The 22,732-nt window shown below is 41.2% G+C and overlaps 1 protein-coding gene across 4 annotated transcripts in view; it reads right to left on the bottom strand.

Annotated features, from left to right (window-relative positions):
* Positions 1-16,810: 16,810 nt before the first annotated feature.
* hdac9b (histone deacetylase 9b) overlaps positions 16,811-22,732 on the bottom strand; it is a 41,174-nt gene continuing 35,252 nt past the window's right edge. For all 4 annotated transcript variants that reach the window (XM_034127809.1, XM_034127807.1, XM_034127806.1 and 1 more), the window contains exons 8-11: positions 21,583-21,705; positions 20,822-20,996; positions 20,468-20,682; positions 16,811-18,800 (exon numbers count right to left, since the gene is read on the bottom strand). In XM_034127809.1, the coding sequence (XP_033983700.1) occupies positions 18,468-18,800; positions 20,468-20,682; positions 20,822-20,996; positions 21,583-21,705 (846 nt within the window). In that variant the 3' untranslated portion in view covers positions 16,811-18,467. The remainder of the gene's footprint in view (positions 18,801-20,467; positions 20,683-20,821; positions 20,997-21,582; positions 21,706-22,732) is intronic.

The raw sequence follows: 22,732 nt of genomic DNA, 5'->3' as shown, positions 1-22,732 counted from the left end.
CAGCAACTTGCTAAAAGAAAACCAAAACTTTAACACTGAATGACATTTCTTGAGAAAAACTGATATTTGCAAAGATGTTTTATATAAGATATAAGAGTTATATGGCCCTTGATTTGAATGATCCAAATAAAAGTCTAAAATCAGGGACATTCGTTGTTTAGATTTTTCAGCAGAAGTAAACACAACATGAGGAATTGAACTCCTTTCCCTGTTTAAGAAAATGTTAAATAGATGCTTGTTTGAATTGGGTTGAAGGCTTGTGGATACACACCATGTTTAAGTTGGCAAATTACAGATTTTGAAAATGTGAAGCAATAACAGGCCAGTCACACTGGTCATGAAGAATGACGACAGGAATGAGGCATGCACCGCTTGCAGACCAGAGATGTCCTCTGATACATGTCCAAAGGGCACAGTCGAAACGTGTGCACCTTGTGTTTAACCTTGGTTGCGTGTGATGTGTGCCACCCAGGCTGCAGACAAGACACGGATCAGTGTGTTTAAGGGCAATGCGAAATGATGTCACATGGACAGGAAAAGGCTGAAAAGGGCTTGGCACCTTTTGGAATTGGCCGGATCCCCATTGGTTTAGGAGAAACGCTGGAATAATAAACAGGCAATCAGAAGGCAGCGTGAGCGTACACAAAGGCATTGCAAAACTTTGCAGATAATAAAAGCAGATTTTTCACCGAAGGGGAATGATTATTTGTGTTCTTCAGTTGTCCATAAATAGAGGGCCCCTCACAGGAAGTATAAACACACAGACAGAGTGGAGGGCTGTCGTATCCAACACAGTGATTTCAAACACTCCTGTTTATGTTCAATCAACATGGAGTATATAACTGTAGCCCCAGTTTGAGCTCGGAATACAGAGGATTATTTTCTAAGGAGAGAGGGAAAAAGAATACCTCACTATAGAATGTAAACTGTTTGATGAGTGTTTCACTTATTGTGGAAACTGAACCGCAAAATAAGTAAATCTTATAAAGCACATGCATCAGATCATTTTCCTAGAATAAACATATGCAATGTGGGTGAAAGTTATTTAAAATCTAAACTGACTCGAAGTAACGTCTTCCTGGATGTGGATAATGGCAGAGCACAATTAGCCCTTTATTGAGGGACAGAGCATGCAGGCCTCGTGTAGGGCCCGGAGGTTAATAGGGCTCTAATGATGCAGGGTCCATGCTGCTGGCCCTGAGGCACTCCACCCCTCCCCAGGTATTAATCCCATTACCTACAGGCCCAAAAATCCCACCAACATTGAATACCGGAACTTTAATGTCACGCTGATAATTGATTGCTGTTACCTAGAGTTACAATGATCTCCTTATACCCTCTGAACCATCTTAAATACCTCATTCTTATCCAATTTTGTGAATTCTAAGCAGGCATTATGTGAATGCAGGAGAATCTAATTGACCATTACTGCCAAAACTGGTTCAATTACAGAGTGTAGATAGTCATTTCAGTTGGGCGCATGCACAACAAATCATCCCTGCATGAATGCCCAAATAATGCCTACAAATGTAGCATTCAAAATAAATTCAAATGTCAAAGAATGATCAATCCAAAACTTTAACTTCATTAGTAGACCTGTGGTGTGATGTATCAATCCCCTCCTGCCTGTCATTTAGAGAGTGTTTTCCAATGTGTAACAAAGGTCCAGAGGAAGATTTTTTACACGTAAGAGGATTTAAAAAAAGTTATATTAACATAGAAAATGTGCTGAAAATCATATGCAGCATCAACACATGGATTTGTAGAACTGGAAAAAAGGAAACATTGCGTTTAAACTGCTTTTGGAGAAAAAAAGATGTTAATTATATTTGCATTCTGGACATCCAGCTATGTCATGTTTAAACAAGAGTTTTTATTCTTTAAATGTAGAACTTCATAGTTATATTTGTAACTCTTGCCATAGCATATGTATCTGAACAGGTTACATTTTGATATGTGTTGTTCTAGGCAAGTTCTCACCTGGCTTTAATGTTCAATATAAGTTATGACTCTTCATGTCTTTCCTCACATCCCAGCAGGAGCCTTGGTGCAGGCTGTGACTCTTCACACATGGCGTCAGGATCCTTCAGTCCAACGACAGAGGAGCCACCTGGTCAGAGGACCAACACAATAACAACAACAACAGTAACAATATGAACTGTATGACTGATGTTTTTTTATATACATCCGTGATTAGTGTTTGGCTTTTTTCAATTGATAAAAACGTGTAAACTTGTATCCTTTAGTATTAGTTTTATAATATCACTAAAACCAGTCCAAATATGTATATCTGATAATTACACATATTCAAAATGCTAATGTTAACAATTTCAATCCTAATTCTCTCCTATTCATAAAAGTGAAAAACTGAAGGTTTAATGGTGTGAGCCGCCACAAAGTTATCATAAACTTTTATAACAGTATAGTCTTTGAAGGACTCCATTGAGACCCAGTGATAATCTCAGTGTAAGACAACATGAACCTCATTTATCTCCTCTATCTCTATGTCATCAGGGCGCTCACTTCGTCCTCCACAACAGAGGACCGGCTGTCTGTGACCTTAGTGCTAAATCAAGTTCAAAGAGGACCACTGGTGTTTGGCAGATAGTTTTACATCGGGGCAGTGGGAGAACAGAGTGTTTGGTCAACCTCTGGCTCTCCCTTTGATTCGCAGCTCTCTGTGGCCCCTGGCAGAGCGACACCACTTAAGGCCCTTTACTCAGCAACACTGGTCAGTCTGATAAGATCTGGGTGATAACGGACTTCACTTTTCATGTCTTTTTCTTTTATTACCCGGCATTCTTACACACTTTACTGTCCTATTTTATACTAGACATTCCCACTCTAGTAAAAGACCTAAATCTGATCTGAAAAGGTTACATCAAACTTTTTCACGCGTCTTTTATTAATTCTAACAATACTGTCTAGATTTGCTGTTGAATAATAACACATTCAAGGACAGACTTAGAGTATATATGTAGTTTCGTTCCAAATGTTGAGATTTTATTTGAGAGTTTTATTCGATTGCATGAAACCATCTTGTGCATGACTTCATTATGTGGCTCTTTTGTATTCATCCAAGTATATAAAATAGGAAATAAAGTTTAAATCACCCGTGCAATGAATTAAACCCTTTCTTAACATTTGACAGTGCTGCTTTGAAGCAGATGATTGGCAGTCATTCACTTTTCCCTTTCTGAAATATAATAACAAGATGTCAGCATCTACTGTGTGAACGCAGCAGTTTACTCTGGGCCATGTTCTGCTGTTTTTGAACCAAATAGTCTGGTACCAGCATACATTATCCAAGAGCGAAGAAATATATGTGGCACATTAACTTTCCAGGACGACGTCTGAACACAACTGGAAACCCATCAGGAAAAACAGTGCTGTGTTTATTCGGTTTTACAAGTGTATTATCACATTATAGGAATGAAAAATGTATTGTGATTAGAATGCTGTTTTTTTAGGACCAACCTCAAAGAGTTAATAAAATAATTCTCTGAAGCAGAAGCCTCATTATTTCACCACGCATGCAGTTTCCTGTGCTTTTTATTGGTCAAAGAATATGCACTATTTTAGAGGAAGCAGAGTTTTAATGGTGCAGAGAAAGGAAAAAAAGTACAGTGAGTTAGCAATGTTATAAAACAGCAACATGTGTAGGTCATGGTAACCTTGACGAAATACTGCAGAAAGTGTGAGTTTCAAACGTCCTTGGGAACATATGTTTAAGTGAGTAATTCTTGACATTTTTAACGAAAGAAATGCCTGCCAGAGTATCAGTGTGTTGCGTGTGACTCACACTTTTTCTCACACACACATTTTCTCTGCTTTATGTGTTATTTTGGTTCATTTCCCTGACCTTTAACACTTGCCCTAGAGAGATGCAAATGCCCCAAGAACATAATGGTTCTCTTCCTGTGTAAAAACTAGGCCGTAAAGGGAGATAATTAGGGTTGTCATGACAACAGGGTCCAGAAGGCCAACGGTGCCGCGTTCGCTTGCAGAACTTCAAAAGGTATCAAAGCTCCACCAGCGCTGGTACAGGAGCTCTGGTTTGAATTAGAGAGCGACTTCAACAATCTCCCTTCAAATTCAAGATCAATATGGAACACCCCCTTGAAAAAAAAGGAGAATAGAGAAGAAAAGACCAGCTAGTCCTCGTCCAGACAGACGTAGAGATCTGGATTTCATTAGAGACAATCATCTTATCTGTTTCATCTCGATGCTGCCCCAAGGGTTGGCAGGCGGAGCAGTGGGCTCTTTGCAGTTTCAGAAAGCCTGCATCCAGCCAGAGGCCTGTGGATCGGGTCATTAAAACACTCCTGCCCCTGCTGCTAGTGATAAAATATTTTCATGCTTTTGTAAATAGATTTTCTACTTTCAACCCCACAGGACACAAAAAACACAACTTTTCTTCTCTCGGTATCCCAGGATAAGGATGTCCTACAGTTTGAGAGGACTCAGCCAAAACATTGTTAGTTTTGCTCTCAGGTGAAGCTCTCATGGGAGTCTCTGTACTTTTGTTGATTTCTTTTCTCAATCTGTGGCTGAACTTCACCAAGGAGTTGCTCCATGTTTGTTAACGCCGGTGTAACGGCATGTGGCACGGACACCTGTCAAAGCAGCATGTATAGAACTATTTTAGCCTTCACAGTATTACTCTTTGCTCAAGGTTACTCACACAATCTAGTAGGCACTATTGAAAGGATAGTTTACCTTTTGGGAGATATACCGGCAACAAGGCAGAAAATTAGCTACGAAAATTCATGCCACCATCAAGTTCGTCCCTTTGATATGTACAGTAGCTACTGCCAAGATAACTTTAGCTTAGCACCAAAAGCATAAAAAACAAGGGGGGGCATTCACTGCTAAAGCAAACCCTGACCACTCAACATTACATTTATATAAGTAATTTGACAAAAGGAACATTGTGCCTCATAATCTTTTTCTTTTTTGACTTAAGTGATGATGAATTGGAAATGGGGGACCCTGATGTAAACAAGACGAAAGTCTTTCTCTGGTCTGCATCCCCTTAACAATTGTATGTTTTGAGCTGTACTGTACTGTACCCAATATACAAGCTGTTAATAAACTTTTCAATCAATCAATCAAAGTCTGGCAGTCTCAAAAATGGTTAATGCCAAATGTATCGGCTTAGGATTTATTGGCAACTAAAGCTATGTCATATTTTCCTTATTAAGCCTAAGAGGTAATAGTAGTGGATTTTGATACCTTAGGACAGCCCCTTGTTTCCTGTTGTTGTGCTAAGCTATGCTAAACTGGCGGTAGTGTCATATTACAGACTATGAGTGGCATCGATTTGGTTGTCTAAATGTCTATGTAGGGAACAAGCCTGTTTTCCTAAAATGTTGAACTATTTCTTTAAACAAAATGTCATGCTCTGACAACCAGCAGTATTTCAGAGGCCAGAGGGGACGGTTTAGGTAATCTGGTACACTTTGGATCAAAAAAGCAAAGGATGCCCTTTGTGGTCATACAGGGGGGGGGGGGGGGGGGGGGGAACAGTGGTGGCAAAATGAGCAGAGAGGGATGTGAGGCCCATGCAGTCCTGGAGCTGAAATTGAGAAGCCTCCTCATCAGGGGTTAGGGATCATGGGCAGAGACTTCCCTTCATCACAGCCAGGCTGGGAAATGCAGAGGACAGCATGGGTCAGCCCAGACAGCCCGCTGTGTGCTGTTACCATGGCAAACATCCCAAGGGCCAAAGAAAATAGATGACAAGAACAATAATATGAGGTGTAATCACGAAGGTCAGATGCCTGCAATGTGCTGCCTCCACTCTGAAGGCCCCATATTCTCTGAAGGGAAAAAGTCAGACTACTTTAAGGGAAAATTACTCAGTAATGTGGTCGTTTTTTCTTCATGCTTCTAGAAACCAGGAGGGACATGCTCTAGAGACGCTGCATGAACAGCCATTGAGAGATTCCAGTCCACTTCCATTTCAAGATATTTATTTTCCGGCTCTTTGTACTTGGTGCCCTGCAGATGGAATCTAGCATCCTCTTAAAGGGGGTATTTTATGACTTATTAACTGTCAACAGTTCATAACCTCCAAGGAGCTATTAAACTTCCTCCTGTGGTCACACCAGAAATGGCAGTGTTTGATTTGGACTGGGAAGATATTTGAATGTTTTTGCTCTTCTCCACCCTGTGTGCAAGTGCAACGAAATACTGAAATCAGCTGTAACATCAGATTTTTTTTAAATTTCAAGATAAGGAAAATAATTAGTTTGCTCTATTTTGAAATTACAGAAGGCTTGGATGGATAGGAACACAGTTAATCACATGTGAGAAAGATAGAGCAACAAAGAGGGCTCTGTGAGGATTGAACCTCACCAATAAGTCAATATATATATATTGTATTATAATATAATTATTCTTACCACTGCAGGTGAATAACTGCAACATTCTCCTCACCAAAATTGTTTTTTTTCCCCACTTATTTTCTTCCTTGCGCTATAGTTATATTTGTACTTGAGAAATGGTGTCAGCGGTGCAGCTAAATCATTTATCATCAGCCAAAAACAACCAGGATGAATAATTGAGTCCAGATGTAGCTGATTCTAGCTTGATACCAGGGTTCATTTCCTGTCTGTGCTTTGTAAGACAACCTATTACACCTCCCAGGCAGCTGCCGGGTGTACTGGCCCTGCCTGAATATCAACACTCCTCAGGTGTCAGTGTAAGACTCACACAAAACACCAACGCTAAAGTCACCTATTCTTAAGTCATGTACTGACGCATACAGAGGGACATTTTATTTATTTATTATTTGTGGAACCGAATGTCCTATTTTATTCATGATTTAGTTACATATTATTCCTGATTAACCAGTGGTGGATTATAAATCATTTCTGAACATATATTCAAGTACGGAAGAACACTTTTAAGATGTCGGAGTTCACCCAGTATGCAACTATATTTGTAATAAAATTGAAGAGCCTACAATTGCACATTTTATGCCGTTACATTTATTTGACAGATAAAGTTTCTTGAGGACATTACAGATTTCCATCTGACAACACATGATACATTGGTACAACTATCTAATAACGTATAAAGCATTATCCGCTTTTACCTTAATTCAAAAGTAATTAATATAATAATAATAATAATAATAATAATAATAAGTAAAAGTCAGTAATATTATACTACTGAGCTTTTACTCTTGATACTTAAAATAAATGTCTTCATTATTTTGTAACCCCTCTGTATACAGTACTAATATTGTGTGACTTCTACTTGTAAAGTTGTATACTTATTTCCTTTTTCAAAAGTAAAAGATTTTAATAACACAACTGTTTTTAAATGTTTGTTTTAGCAAACAAGACAAGCAGGTTTGGTCAGGTATTCTACAGCTAACATAAAATGGCAAAACGGATATAAACAGTGACACAAACACTTGTGGGTAGCATTTCCCTTGTTTATTTTATATGCTAAAAGATCTGGGGGCCATAACTCTCTGGCTGCCTTAAAAGCATTCTCTTCCGGCCCCTTGGCCCTCATGTGGTAGTAATTACCTTCTCTGGCTCGGCCATGCAGGTGACTGACACTGAGTGACCACTCCTCGGCACCCGTGCATGTGCTAATGAAGCAGAGTTTCCTGGTTGTCTGTTTTTGAAAGAGAGTGAGATATTCCGTTTTGTGTTGAATTGCCTCCCTTGAGTGTTGGACCGCTTTGACATTCACCAGTGGAATAATGCACTGTATCTGCTGAATGTTTTGGCAACTTGAATGTTGTTTTTTTTAAACTATTTTTTCTCTGAAAACCCTGGTCATGCTCAGAGTCAAATGTAGTTGCAGTTTGCAGGTGGGAATAACTCTGCTGCCTTTCTGCCGCCTGTTATTTGTCTTGTCGCTGAAATCTGTATCCGTCCATTTCAGCATGAATTGCTTGCAACTTTCAAAACAAATAAACATGGGCAGACGAGGTTTCTATGGAAAAATCAATCTGTTGAGGGATGTCAGGATTGTTAGGAAGAAAAGGTAAATAGTGAAGTGGAGTGGCCTGCAGACTTTAATGTAGTGTTTAGACTGTAATTAGTCTCCGCAGAATGAGATTCCTGACAGAGGGTCTGAGACGGCATGGCATGATCAAATAAACTCTAAACAGGGCTGTTTCAAGACATCCTCCATGGACCATAAACCAAGACGGCCTCCACAGACTACAACCACCCCTCTCTAATTTTCAAAATGGGTGGTCAAATCTTTTTTTTCTACATTCACTCTGTTTCATTCTTTTCCTCCAATTTCACCCTGACCTTCTCTCCCACTTTGTTTATTCTCCTTCTGTTTATGCCAGTTATTTCTTTGAATTTGCATTTTCCCTGCATTTTTGTTTTGTTCCTGCCAGTGTTTGTCCCTCAACTTCCTGCTCCCTCCCATTCAGAGTGAACCCAGGTTGGAGCTTCAACTTCCAGCTCTCTGCAGGCCCCTCCGGACCCTGACTCGATGACACAGTCTAAAGCCATGCGTGCAGATGGCTGGGGGACTGGGGCCCATTGAAACTGTGGTCACTGTCCACCTGAGCAAACAGAGTCTCGGGAAGCAGGAGAGAGAGGGGAGAGAGAGAGAGAGAGAGGGGAGAGAGAGAGGAGAGAGAGAGAGAGAGAGGAGAGAGGAGAGAGAGAGAGAGAGAGAGAGAGAGCAGAGAGAGAGAGATGAGAGAGAGAGATAAAGGCGGGTGATAACTGTAAAGGAGACAAGGAACCAATTGGTGAGGGAGGGCTGGCAGGGTGACAGTCAATGTACAATAACATTAGTCTTCCGCTTTGGCCCAAGTCAGCGCTCCTTCTGGACACAACTCTGCCTTAACAATTCTTATTATTCTTTTTTTTTCTCCTTTCTTTTTCTTTCATGAAACTCCGTCCAATGGAAACACATTCCTGTCATGCCTCACTGCTGCTCCCTGTTTATATTTCTCATTACAAACAGCATTACACGCATGGGCTGGAGCTGGCCAGAGCACAAGCCGGGGAGAGGCCGGGGACCTCAGTCCTCCACCGCCTGCAGGACAGGGATGGAGGAGCTGGGTTACATGGACACTCAAAATCCAGGATCAATGATATTAACTTTTTACATCCATGCGTTCTGAGGATAAGAGAAAACCTGCTCAAATCAATGTCCATCATAAGAAGAAAAAGCTTTTCTGCAAACTGAACTTGCACTGAACTGAAAACGTTCTGTAACTGCCTTCTATCGCTGCAAAACTTCAAATAAAACCCAAAAGAAACCTCGGGAAATTTCTAAATCTTTCCATTGATATTAAACTGTCAGGAGAACCGCCAGTCCATCTTTTGATTTTGAAACTTCCCTGTTATGTTGGGATATGACGAACCCCCAATTTCCATCTAGACGATTTATGATTATGAAGTGGGGCTGCCTCACAGGATACCAGAACTTTATGGAAAGCAGGCCTCCTTCTTTCTCCCCACACTCTCTCATCTCTGTCCAAGTGCTGCACCAGAGGATTGGAACTGCCATGACTCCCCAGGCTGTCTGCGTATTGTTGACTGACACCTGACTGTGTCTATTAGTGTGAATATCTGAGGTTACCACATACTACCTGTGTTTTGCAATAAACACTCAAGAACTGCTTGGTTTGAGAAATCTGAAGGTTTCTGAAGGATAAAAGCTATTTTCTTTATTTACCTGCCAATCAAATAAGGTGTAACTTAAAACTGTAAATCAAAGTGGGTTTTACTCAATATAAATATAAATATTGTATCCTGTATTCATCCGGTTTCCACCTGAAACATTTCCAAAACAGCACACAACGAAAGCCGTTCATCTTCATGATAAAAAAAACGAAGTAAATTATCTTTCAACCACTTTTTGGAGAAAACAGCAGTTGTGATATGTGTAACTACCGATGTTCCCCTGCCAGAAGAGGTCTCGAAGACAATCTGGTATCAATTTCTTCAAATCCAGGGAATAACACTTTGTGTGATGGCCAAGATATACAGTTAGTGTTAACAGTGGACAAGATATTTTGAAGATGAGATAGAGACAGTCTGTTGTCTCTTATATTGAGTATTTTGAAGGCTATACAGTGATATGCGTTCATATAACAGCTATCCAGACCTCAAAACAAAACGACACAATAATGCCAAATCAGTTAGCTTAAAGGGGACCTATCATGCAAAATGCACTTTGTGATGTCTTTTATACATACATATGTGTCCCTGGTGCGTCGGGGAACTCACGCAGCGTCAGAAAATAAAACCCTCTCTCTTTTCCTCCATACCCAAATCTAAAAAAAACGGGGCTGCAACCGATTTGATACAGACTGATTCAGATTTGAACACGCGCTGACGTCAACAACGGGGGTGCTCCGCCTGTATGGGCAACTCTCCACCTATCAGGGGAATGAGAGGCTGCCGTGGCATGGTAACAGCATGGTAACAGCATGGTAACATGACGCTCGTGCCTCGGCCCCCTCCTTTGCAGGGGGGCGTGGTCAGCTGCAGCGCTTTCAAAGACAGGGCTGGAGGAGAGCAAAATAGAGCGAAATGAGGCATGGCTAAAATGCATGATCTGTTTGGTATTTGGAAAAATAAAACGTATAAATATACCTTATATAGGTATGGCCCTACAATATATTATTCAAATATAGCATGATAGGTCCACTTTAAGATGTATTAATTTGGTGGAGCCATGCTAGCTGTTTCCACCTGTTTCACTGTTTCCACCTGTTTCCAGTCTTTAAGCTAACTTAAACTAAGCAGCCTTTAGCGTTAGTCTCATATTTGCCACAAACACGAGAATGATAGACCTATCAATCTTCTTATTAAACCTTACTCCCGGACAGAAAGCACAGAAGCATATTAACCAAAATGATGGACTCGCCCCTTAAACCCAGTCAATAAAAATACACTGAATTGCATACATTTGTGTAAACACAAGTAATATTTGAGGTTTATTTTAACACACCAATAAAGTGGCTTGGAAGGGAATCCCCCACAAAAAAAAGCAGACTGGCCAACTTTGCGTCCAGAAGCCAGCTCTCAGACCAGGAATGGGAGAAAGTCGAGGCCACCTGTTTCCCACTCACTCCTGCTGCACTCTTGGCATAATGCAGGCTTGTTCACGGCAGATTAACACCAGGCCATATGAGGTGGCAGTGCCAGCTGAACTTCAAAACATGAGGGAAACTGCCATTAACTTTAGTGTACCACAATTTGTGGCATCCTATGCATTTAAATCACATGATCCCCTCATGTAGATGGTGATTTCCCACTTTGTCCAAAGAAATGCTCTGTCACGACTCTTAGCACCGGCGTGGGCACACATTCCCGTCTGCTCGGGTAACACATTCTTACATTATATTAGTGGTGTGTTATGTTCAGTCAACAACGTGCCTACACTGTTCTGTTAAAACTGTGATCTAGCACCATGGATCTGTCACACTACTGCTTCACAGCCTGGCCTCCACCCAAACCAAGTCACACAAAATGAAACTGTGTTCATTCGATATTATGAATTATGTAAATTATACAGTGACTCTCCAGGGCATATCACTACTGGAACTAGTTCTTACAACTTTTCATATATTGTCCAGAAACATTTACTTCAAACTATTCATGACCTCTCACCATTCCACTGTGGTTTCACAAAGTGAAGATAAACACTTTTGACCAAAGTGAAGCATACAATGTATACACGGCAGAGTTAATTCAGGTTGTCTCCTGGAAGAAAAGAGGCATAAATAATTCCATACATCGGGCTTTAAATTACAAACTTTACATGTTAAACATTGAACAAGGTTTTACACTCCTAAGAGTTGCAAATTTAGCAAAATAAATCTCAATCACCTTTTATATGCTTTTAACTACTTCCTGTGGTCCTCCTGCTTTCGCGTCACTAAAAAAGACCAAACAATGTGGTTTAAAGCTGCAGAGAACAACCTGTTGTCCAAGGTCTGGATTTAACTTCACAGTTTAATTCCCTGAATATTGAATTGGTTCAATCTGACCTTTTATATCAGTTTGTTATCGTTAATACACTTTGAGTAGAGCTGTCAATAATACATTTGACTATTTAAATGAGATTCACAGTTAAAAACATAACCATTCTTACAGAACCATTGAAAATACAGCAAACAAATCAGTTATAACATTATGCTTTCATGGGGGAAATGTATGCACCTACATTTTAGCTGCCCATAATGATATATTTTAAGAACATTTGCTGTCCTTAATGAGATATCAAATAAACCAAACAAAAAAAACTGTTCAAATGTAACTTTAGTAATACAACATTAGATTTTTCAAAGTAGATTTCACATGAGACAGCCCACAGGCATCAGGCGTGTCCTCCAGTGTATTTGAGGGATGACGTTATTTGGAAATTGCACAGATGAGCAAACATGGCAGCAGCAACATTAATGGAGCTTGGAGCCCTGCTTTTCCCACTGTCTCCGACCTGCTGCTCCAACACGTGCCTCGTGTGTCCACACACACATGATTCCCTCTGAGATTAACCTGTGATATAGTGTGTAGCATGAACTCCATTGCATGCAGATGCCTCGGGGACCTTTTCAGGGGCCCCCCATTTTATTCTCTCAATATATAGTGATAATGAGAGAGCCCTTAAACATTCCTTGAATAATATTTCCCAGGAGCATTGCTTCCTCATGCATTCCTCCTACTTCACTATCTTGTGTCTTAAATACCCTTCACATCTTAAAATGTATAGATAAACCACAGACATGCTTCGTTAAATATGGACACAGTGCAGTATGTATATTTGTTGAATGATTAAACTATTGTTATTTCAAGGTCAACATATGATGTAGGTCTGAATATTTTTTCTAGAACACATTTTCTTTGAAGTGTGAGGTTATTATGTGGTGTTTAAATCAGTCCGTCATTATGGGCTTTCTGTGTTTCCCTTACGATTATGTCCCTAGTTAATACATTACATTTGCCATGCAGTATAGATCATGAGACAAACCCCAGCGGTCCATGGTCACAAACCACAAATGGCAACATTTTAGGAGAATTGAGCTGGAGCTCAAAATGGTCTCTTGGCACGGGCTTGGAGAAGAAATCACAAGTCTTACGAGCCCTCTGGGTGTCATTTTGCCTGGCGGTGCATTCAGGCAACACTTACAAACACGTCCTGTCCAACTAGCTGGAGAGCAGCAGACTTGCTTTATGGGCTCTGGATTGGACGGTGTGAGGGAGGTGGGCACGTAAAAATGCCTGGTCGCAGGAATCAAAGAGACGAGGCGGCATCCAAGGCCCCACTGATGGGTTTCTCTCAGACAGCAGAGGCCAAGTTGTCCAGTCCCCATCTCCTGAGTGGAGAGGCCACTTCCCTGGGCCACTGCGCTTCCTCAGTATCACCTATCATCCAGCTCAATCAGTGGCTGAGATAAAGCAGTTCCTCAGGACAGACGGTCTTTGAACACAGCAGGAGGAAAACTCCCCCAGGTCTCTTATCTCATTAAACTTGAAAAGGTATATTAATCCTTGAGAGGCTAAGATAGCAGAATGGATGACTCCAGTCAGGGAGACTGACAATAGTATAAACACTCTCTAAGTTCATCAATCTCAGGAGACAATAAAAAAGATGTTGGATTCTTCCTCTGCTCTTAAAACAATGCTGTCTCCTGTGGTTCAATTTGATTTTCATTAAGTGGGAACACAACAAGTATACACCCTTGTGAAATGCTCACAAATCAAGCTTTGTTTTTGACTTGCAGTTATAGATCTCTAAAAGTATCTGATTTAATGTGAAATGACAGGCACACAAGCCATCAAAGAAAGGAATCTGGAGCTAGAGACATCACAGACCACAACGTGAAATGAGTCATCTGCACACCCAGCTTACATCATTGCTCTTATTTCTCTTTCTTTTTTGAGTTGCAATTCTTCACACCAGCACGCAACACAGTCTCTTTCGTTTGTCCTGCACCCTGCACATGGAAAGAAAAACACCACGTTGTACTGCAAGATGCCAGATTCATACAAATCCTGACATGCTCACAAAAAAGCTGGAAAATGTCCTTAATGCACTGTTTTTAGCCCCCTTTGAAGTCATGGAGATTCATCTTGCAAATTACTTCCTTATTTACCTTGACTTATGAAACAAAAATATTTATATACGCTGTGTCAAAATCATGAAATCAGTGGAAAAAATTACTTTGTTAACATCTAACATCAAAGAAGAAGAAAAATATGCTGAAGCTATTCTGGATCTGTTTCTTGATCCTGTAACTCTTTGTTACTCTAAAAGAAAGTGAAGATTCATTAGATTTCATTGATTGTCTTTGCAGTTGTAATCCCTGTTTGCTACATAATAAAACAAAACAAAAGCATGACATGTTTTATATGATAGAGCTTGGAAGATGAGTTTAGGAGTCTTACAGCCAGGGGAAAGAAGCTGCTCTGCAAATCCGATTGTGTTGCTTTATTCCGTGTTAACTGGGAAACGTTGGCATTGCTTGCTCAGTATGTCCAGGGCTGCCAGGTGAACGCCTAACTTAGAAACTCCATTATCAAACTCTTGGAGCGGTTCTTGGAATACTTAGCACTCCAAAACATCCAAGCCCTAAACTGTGCACACATTTCTACAAGGGGGAAGATTGCAGCTGAGAACCATTTCCCACCAAGTCCATCAGTCCATCCCGACAACCAAAGCTCAATCTTAAACAACCTGTATGTCCTAAATATCCTCTCATAACTTTAAACAACTTAAATGTGAAGTAATCCAATTGAATTCAGAGAGAGAGGAGCGTGTCCAGAAATATGATGGATCTCCAGAGCTTTTTCAGGATATATATGGTGTTTAAAGTTATTCTGGATCTTGCACAAGACGTATAATTAATTTATATAACAACCCACAATAAGTATCCCTCAGTGCCACTCCTACTCATTTTTAACAGAGAGTACAGGAACATTCAGCAAGCCAGTAAAACCTGCTTAAGACAAATATGTATAAGAACAGAACATTTGGGTTTATTTCCAGATAAGGCAAGGTTTTTCATATCTTTTGTGATTGCTATTAAGTATCTAATGACAGGAACTCAGAGTGGATGGATATTAAAGGTGGATAAAGCAGGAACAAAATGCAGAGTAAGATCACGTTCTAATATGTGATCGGTCCTCTTGTCTCAGTAATTTCCCTTATGTGTTAGAGTGTAATGTGCAGAGCCTTCACCATGATGCTGAAACATTAAACCTCCAGCCAACATGCCTGACCTTCACTGCTTATTCACAAGTCAAGGGGTCTGCAGGCTCTGCACACAGAGAATAATGCCCCGTTCTCTTTTTAATCAATAATTAGCCGTTTTCATGAAACAAAGAATTACATTTCTCTTGGATCTCCTTTGTAAATCAGATGTCTAATAGACAAGAAGGGCCCTATGTTTGTCAGTGGTAGTTCCCAAGAAGTGTCAGGGTTTTGTAAAAGAGCCCATTTGGGAAACTCACTGCTATAAGATTGATTTGATTTGCAAGGATGTACTTTTTTATATTATAGAAATCTTTAAAAGGACAGGATCCATCATAGAAAAATAAATTCAATTCAAGGCATTGTGCTAGTACAGTATGTATATCTCATGTGTTATGAATAATATATGTAAGCCATCGGTTTTAAGTGTTGGCAGCAATGCAGACAGCGACTTAAATGTATTTTACTATGACTCTGCATCAGAACATCAAGACTTTGTTTCATGTTTTTGGTATTTTCTTCTTGATCCCCAGACATTAGAAAATAAAGCCATTTGGAGTTGGCACCTTGTGATTTAAGACTCTACAAAGCCACCATTACCTTCAGCTATGCCACATTCTTGCATGTGTTTGCACCCTGCATCCAAATTGCTAGTTTTAACAGCACTGTAGGTGATAAAAAAAATACAGGCCCTACTTAGAATCTAATCCATTTAGAGGAAATAGTTAGGCTTGGGTCGTCCTTCCTTCCTTACACCTTTAAAAATGCTTGTTTGCTTTTACAACTGGCTCTGTGGGCAGCTGGGGAGGGGCAGCGCAGATGGGTTTGGGCTTAGTTATTTTTTCTGCCTTTGTAACAGCTCATTTAAAATCACAAGGGCCTGAAGCCCAAGACAGATGGAATCTACTTAAGTAAGAGTCAGTGTCTAATTTAACTCAAATACTTCCTAATGGGAACTAACTCAACACCTGTGAAAATACTTTAGGAGCTCTCACAAAATTTGTATAAAAGAGTTTATATTTGTTATATATTAAAGGTCTTACTTGAACCATCATGTACAAAGCAAAGAGCAGGCAGCCATTTGGACGATGTTCTCAGAGTAGCGTTTTCAGAAAGCAACATTAGACTACGAGTGAACTTTTCCAGTCTCATCATTGCGTGTATAGCATATCAGGCCAGTCCCATGAACTAAGCTTGCTGTGAAATTGCTTAAGCTTGGTTTGAAAGAATCTGCGCAAGTAATATATCACTCTCTCGCAACTCACCTTATCTTGACTGCTCTAATGCTGCCACAAGAAGCCCTGCTTGCTAACATCAAAGACATGTTTGGAAAGCCTCTTAAGCTCCCTATAAAGGGTTACAAAGATCCCCTGGAAATAAAGAGCAGGGTGTATAGGACATAGTGTGGGAAAACAAGTTGGTCTAATGATTTAGAAAGTTCATTCGGGATGAAAATGTCAAAATGATTAGGAATGTATTCTGTAAATACGTAAAACACACAGGTTTCTCAGTTTAAAAGACGGCGTTTTTTTTATTTCTTTACTCTGCATGCAACCTCATAATGCGATGGACATATACAGTATAATGTATAAATAATTGACAAATGAGCTTCCGAGGTAAATTAACTTTATTTAGAAAAAGAAAGGTTTATCACACAAGGCAAGAAAGAGAAGAAATGCAAACTGCTATGAACAGACCACAGGATTCCCCAGCCCCCCTTCCCCCCCCCCACTGGCAGCAAAGGGGTTCTCGTTACAACCAAATCAAAAGGAGCAAGACAACAAGACTCACATTGTTCTGATTGCGTTTACTCACACTAAAAACATTGAAACCGGACAATCTGAATGTACAGTATAAGACAGACAGTTTTGATTTTCACATGAATCCATCAAAGAACCTCATACTAGCATTTTCTTTACATTTAGTTTGACGGTACAAATGAAACGGGGAGGTTTACGGCTAAGCAATACATTTGATTGATCACTTTAAGACGGACTATACATGTCGCAATGGGCACTTTCAGGGGAAAACAGGTTCGAAAAAAAAAGAAAGAAGAAGAAGAAGCAAGGTCCCGTCCGGGTTTTTTTTATTGAAGTAACATCAAACCTGCATGTTGAGGTAAGCATGCCACGAGGGAATACGAAGGAAGCGATTCCCTTTAAAAGGGACTCCCTTAACCATATCCCCACTCACTCTGTAATTCGCCTTGACAGTAAATCAATTCTCAAGCCTGGCCCCTTGGACTCCTCCAACCCTAGGTCCTCCTCTCTCAACATTCCTGCACACATGAATCACTCCAACTCCTGGCTTCTAGCAGGCATTTCCTGCCCGGCCCTCTCTCTCTTTCTCTCTGTCTGACTCCTCTGCTGAAAGCTGGGCAGGAACCCGCCGAGCTTTGATTTGGACCCAGAGGGAGAGAGAGCTGGGCTTAACACAGGGCCCTGGCTCTGGGACCGATCCGAGAGAGACATGGAGACTTGGGTGTGTTGGGAGATGCCTGCACACCCAAGCAGGGATTTAGTGCTTTATCCTTCAAATTGCAATATGAGCAGCGACCATATTCCAATGGCAATATCACTCCTAGTCTGCCCTGAGGGAGCGTCCTCAGTTAGGATTTAAGTATACATTCTCAGATGTTCATTATTGTTACAGTTCTGAGACCACTTAAAGTTGAAGATCATCACAGGTTTTTCAGAACAGTGGAGCACGTAGTGTGTTAAATACTTTAACAAACTTTATGATAACTCTCAGTGTTAAGTGGATAGAAGAGCATTCAAATGTTTTATGGCAGAAATGTACACGGTAGGAAAATGGGTTGGCTCTTTGAAAGCTGTACACCTGTTCAACCTTCTAGAAATCATCTTTGATGCTTAATCCTCAGTATATATACATATGACTTTTTGTCGTTTTTGTTTGAGCGGACTGTAGACAACCAAATCAGCTCTTAAAAAGAACGGGTCTAAATCTTTTTCATAATATATACACAAAAGTGAAAGGTACATATTTTACAGAGATCACTTCACAAAGATAACAAACAGAGAGTCTTAGAGTGTGGGCTGCAGCTTTGTGAAAAAGGGTCATATGCTGCAGCTGTGAGAGTTGGCCTACTATGCAATGGCTGCTGTCTGTTTGTATGTGTTTGTGTGTGTGTGTATGCGTTTGTATGTGTGAGTGTGTGTGTGAACTGCAGGGGTGTAGATGCACATGTTGGTAAGAGCTGTTAATCTGCGAATGTTCAGAGTGTGTGATCTCATCCTCTTCCCTTCTCAGATCATGGCTCTTATCACCAGTCGCCCTTTGACCTGGTGGAGATAGGAACTCTGCTCTGACTCTAAGCCCTGATTGGTCAGGCCCTCATCCTCACTATCAGCCGGCTCCTCCTTGACCCTGATGACCCCGTAGTGAGCGTCGGGGAGCTCGCCGCTGGAGCCACTGCTGCTGCTGCTGCTCAGCGTGTGCTTCCGGATGACTCCTCCAGGGGGCAGCCTGTCCTCCTGCATGCTCTCCACCGGCTCTCTGTGCTGCTCCTCCAGCTCCTCCTCCGACTCCTGCAGGTGTGCACTGGGCTGACGTAACTGCTCAATGGACTTCGACAGCAGCTGCAAAACACATCGGCCCGCATTAATGGTGATATCCTGCAGCCAATAAGCTTTAACTTATTGACTTAACTTACTCAGTTTTCATTTGCCTATTCCTTGGTATTTAATTATATTAGCTATATTGGAGGGTGGGAAATTGATACAATGTGCTGTGTGATGGAAAATTGAGGACACAAAAGATTTAGCAAAAATAAAAGTGTTTTTCTTATATTTTGTAGAATATCAGTGAATCACATGACTTAATTTAATAAAATGTATTTTAATCAATCAAATAGATCATTACTTCTCCATTAAAGTAACAGGTGCACATCAAGCTCAGTGGAAACGAGATTCTTTAGAGGGTAATAGTGCACACATACTTGTTACCAGAAACAGAATAAGAGTAAAATACAGCCTGACAGAGGAACTCAATGCATAGGGATGTATGTATGTTTAAATCAGAATGACTGTAATGATGATTAATCTGCCACAAGAGGGCTCAAGGAGCAGGACAGAGAAGTTTCTACCATTACCAATAACTTTACTGTCTACAGAATGTAGGCCGTATAAAAATATCTTTGCAGCTATAAGAATTAGACTCTTTCGCTTGGTGCGTACATTACAACAATGTGCGTAGCTCTTTCTAAAATCCCTAAGCTCTTGTACATTTCCATTAGTGCCCCCTACTGTTGCAGGCACCGAAGGACGTATACAAAAAAACGTAGACAAGCCTCTGCTAGGAAATTAATTAGGGCAATGTTTCGGAGATCCCTCTCAGTAAACAGTACACTGAGGGCTCATCCGTGATTAGTGGCCATTTATAACCTCCACGTAAAGAGGCTTTACTTGCGATCTCATTGGCCTGAGTGATCAGTGTTCATGTGTTCCAAGACAAAATGTTTACTCCCAAGCTCATTTAAAATCAAATCAACTTCATAAGGTACGTAACAATAATTACAGCAGATATTAAAACTAGTTTCAGATGCCTGGCACTGTTCGAAGTGTTACAGAGGAATTCACACAGTTAGTTACAGTTTAACCTGTACATGTGCAACTCAATAAGCGCTTATGGTGCTTTGTGCTTTTTATGACTTCTAGGTATTAGTTGCTCTATGGTTCCCAAGGCTCTTTCAAGACCTAGCATTGGAACACATCAGTATGTGAGCTCACACAATGCTGCCTTTCACTGTGTGAGCCACCTCACACACGTCCCTCACCAGAATAATTACACTCTGTGTATAGCGAGGTCACCTCGGCCAGCTAACAGAAACACAAATATTGCCACAGAGGAACAAAATGTATTCTGGGCAAATGTTCCTGCATTTGAACTTAGCTGAATTGAATTTCACAGAGTAAGCATGTGAATAGCACTGATGCCTTAAGCTAAGATAACAGAATTAGTGCAGGGGAAGCATTTCTTCCCCATTTTGAAGTCAGGCAGAAGTTCTTTGCTTTGCAGAAATAACACCAGGATTCCAGGGAAGAACAGACAACAGCATGGGTGTGTAAACCTGAGCTAAGTGCTAAAGATAGATCAGTATTTGCGTGCTTTAAATGATCAAATCAGACTCCCTGCAGTCAAAAAAATACCTCATGAGACCTAGAAAGGAAAAGAGAATGTTGCGAAAAAGCAATTTGAAAGTCAAAATCCTCCCCTGTGTTTTAAATATTGATGAACAGCTCAATACCTTATTTATATGGATCTGCTGCTGGTACTGTTTCTGTTTCTCCAGGAAGTGCTGGTGTTGCTGCTGGATGACAAGCTGGGCCAGTGTGTTCTGAGGCAGTGGCGCCGACTGGGTCCTGTTCAACGGCCGGTGTTTTGGTAGTTTAGGCCGACTGCTGGAGGGGCGATCCTTCATGGCCAGAGGGGACTGAGGGTGTGATGACATGGTGACTTGGCCTTGAGGAAAAACAAAATAACAATACAATTAGGCTCCCTCTAAAGTTATGTTTTGAATTCATTGAACTTAAAGTATGGGCATATTAGGCGGTATAGTGCAACGTAATGTTGTGTTTAGAATCATGTAACGCAGTCTCACCAGAGGAGAGGATCTTCTGCTGTCTCATCTGCTCCTTCTGAAGGAGGTGTTGGAGGAGGGCCTGGTGACTGGGGCTCACTTTAGTCTCCAGGCCTGTCTGAAGGGGCACGGGGCCCAGTAGGTGCCCAGGAAGCCCATGCTTGATTTCTGTTGATCTGTCCTTTAACCCCATGGCCTGAGAGAAGAGACACAGAAAGGGTTATTCTTAAATTCCAACTACACATGATGTGCACTAGGCTTGGTCGTCTCTTGTAGGTCCTCTAAGTGGTTCATTTTAATAGTATAGTACTATCAGTATCAGCTGTTTTATGTGAATGAAAATGATTACTCTAGCTACAAATCAGGCATTGATGATATCAGAGACCATGTATAGTTTGAAGTTTCTGCAGCTGATGAACAGGCCTCTGTGGAATGTGCCAGAGAGCTAAAAGATGATATATCACGTGCTGTGTTATCAGGGGTTGCACTTGAGTGGACTTGGCCTTTTAAAAGCTGTGATAAATTAGGTAATAGGGGAAGATAAGACCATGCCTGACACAAGACACTGCAGAAAAATATTTATCTAAGGGCGATAAAATCGTTTGGGGCCACAGGTCAGTGACCTGCGGTCGTATAGAGACCCCCGACAGCCACTGATGGCAGGTTATTCAACTCATAGACTGAGCAGGAAAAACTTGCCACCACTTAACTGTATTAGGCAGGTTTTCATTTCATGTAAAACAAACACGTTATCTAAGAGTATCTGCAAAATATGTACTCACACTTATGGACGAGGATGCAGTGGAAAGACCAAAGGAGATGTTGGGTAAGGAGGGAGATGTGTATAAGTTCAGCATCGACACAGAGCCCTCAGGTTGGAATAATCTCGGATGTGAAGGCCATCTCTGCATCGAAAAAACAGGACAGAGAAAATCAGACAGATTTAGGAGGAGACGACAGATTTTGAAATCCCGCTATGGACAATTTCAGAAGGCAACATGAGCAGTGGCATAAATGTTAATGCACTATGACGAGCAACAGGCCTCCTTGCTGCGAAGGGAAAGGTATGAGTTTTTTTAACGAAAGCTGTTAAAAAGGAGTGGCAAGCAGCAAAAGTTTCCCGGAGCTTCACAGAATAGCACCACAGAGGACGATTAGTTATTATAAAACATTGTAAACCTTTAAATCTACCGCTCCACCCTCAGTTCTTCAGTCGCCAACCGGCCTGCTTTTTCTCCCCGGTCCCCACCCTCAGGCTATTCTCTCACAGAACATCAGCGCTGGGGCATACTTCCTGTACCCAGCAGAGCAGCATGTGGTTTTGGAACAGCAATGTTTATCCTTCCAACCCCTACCAGTACGCAGTGACCTGTATGTGGATATCCGGCCCATATTTGACCCAAGGGACCCGTTCCCTCTGAAAAAGGATACCTAATGTAACGGTGCACAAACATGCCTTGCTTTTGCAACAGGCATGAGGTCTACGGGCAGCCCCGCAGTCTCCCAATGACTTTCATGAGAGCCTCAGCTTGGGCTGATACAATAGCAATCCTTGTGTGTTTATGTTGTTAGCATGTGGGTGTCTTTGGCTACCAGTGCCTGGGATATCAATTAAACTCCACAGTTCGTCTGTCTCCCTCAGCCCCAACCTTCAGCCCCATGTCAGGGCGTCTCCCCCTTCTCTGTGTCACTGGACATCCCTGAGAGAGTAAACAGCGATGGTTAAGGAAAACACAGCTGTTCTGTTAAGATTGTTCCGAGATGTGTCATATCTGCCACCCTCTATAATGGTCTGCTTTGTGAGCTCGGTCCAAAGGGAGCTCTGGTCAGCAACTCAGCCATTAATCTATTGGGCCTCTGAAAAACTCACAAGTGGAAAGCCGCCAAGCCAATGAGAGAAATACAATGACAAGCCAACAGCAATCTCGCAGC

The sequence above is a fragment of the Trematomus bernacchii genome, unplaced genomic scaffold (assembly GCF_902827165.1).
Source record: "Trematomus bernacchii unplaced genomic scaffold, fTreBer1.1, whole genome shotgun sequence".
In the NCBI taxonomy this organism is placed as follows: domain Eukaryota; kingdom Metazoa; phylum Chordata; class Actinopteri; order Perciformes; family Nototheniidae; genus Trematomus; species Trematomus bernacchii.
The sequence above is the reverse complement of the archived record's forward strand: the minus strand, read 5'-3'. Positions and strand labels throughout refer to the sequence as shown.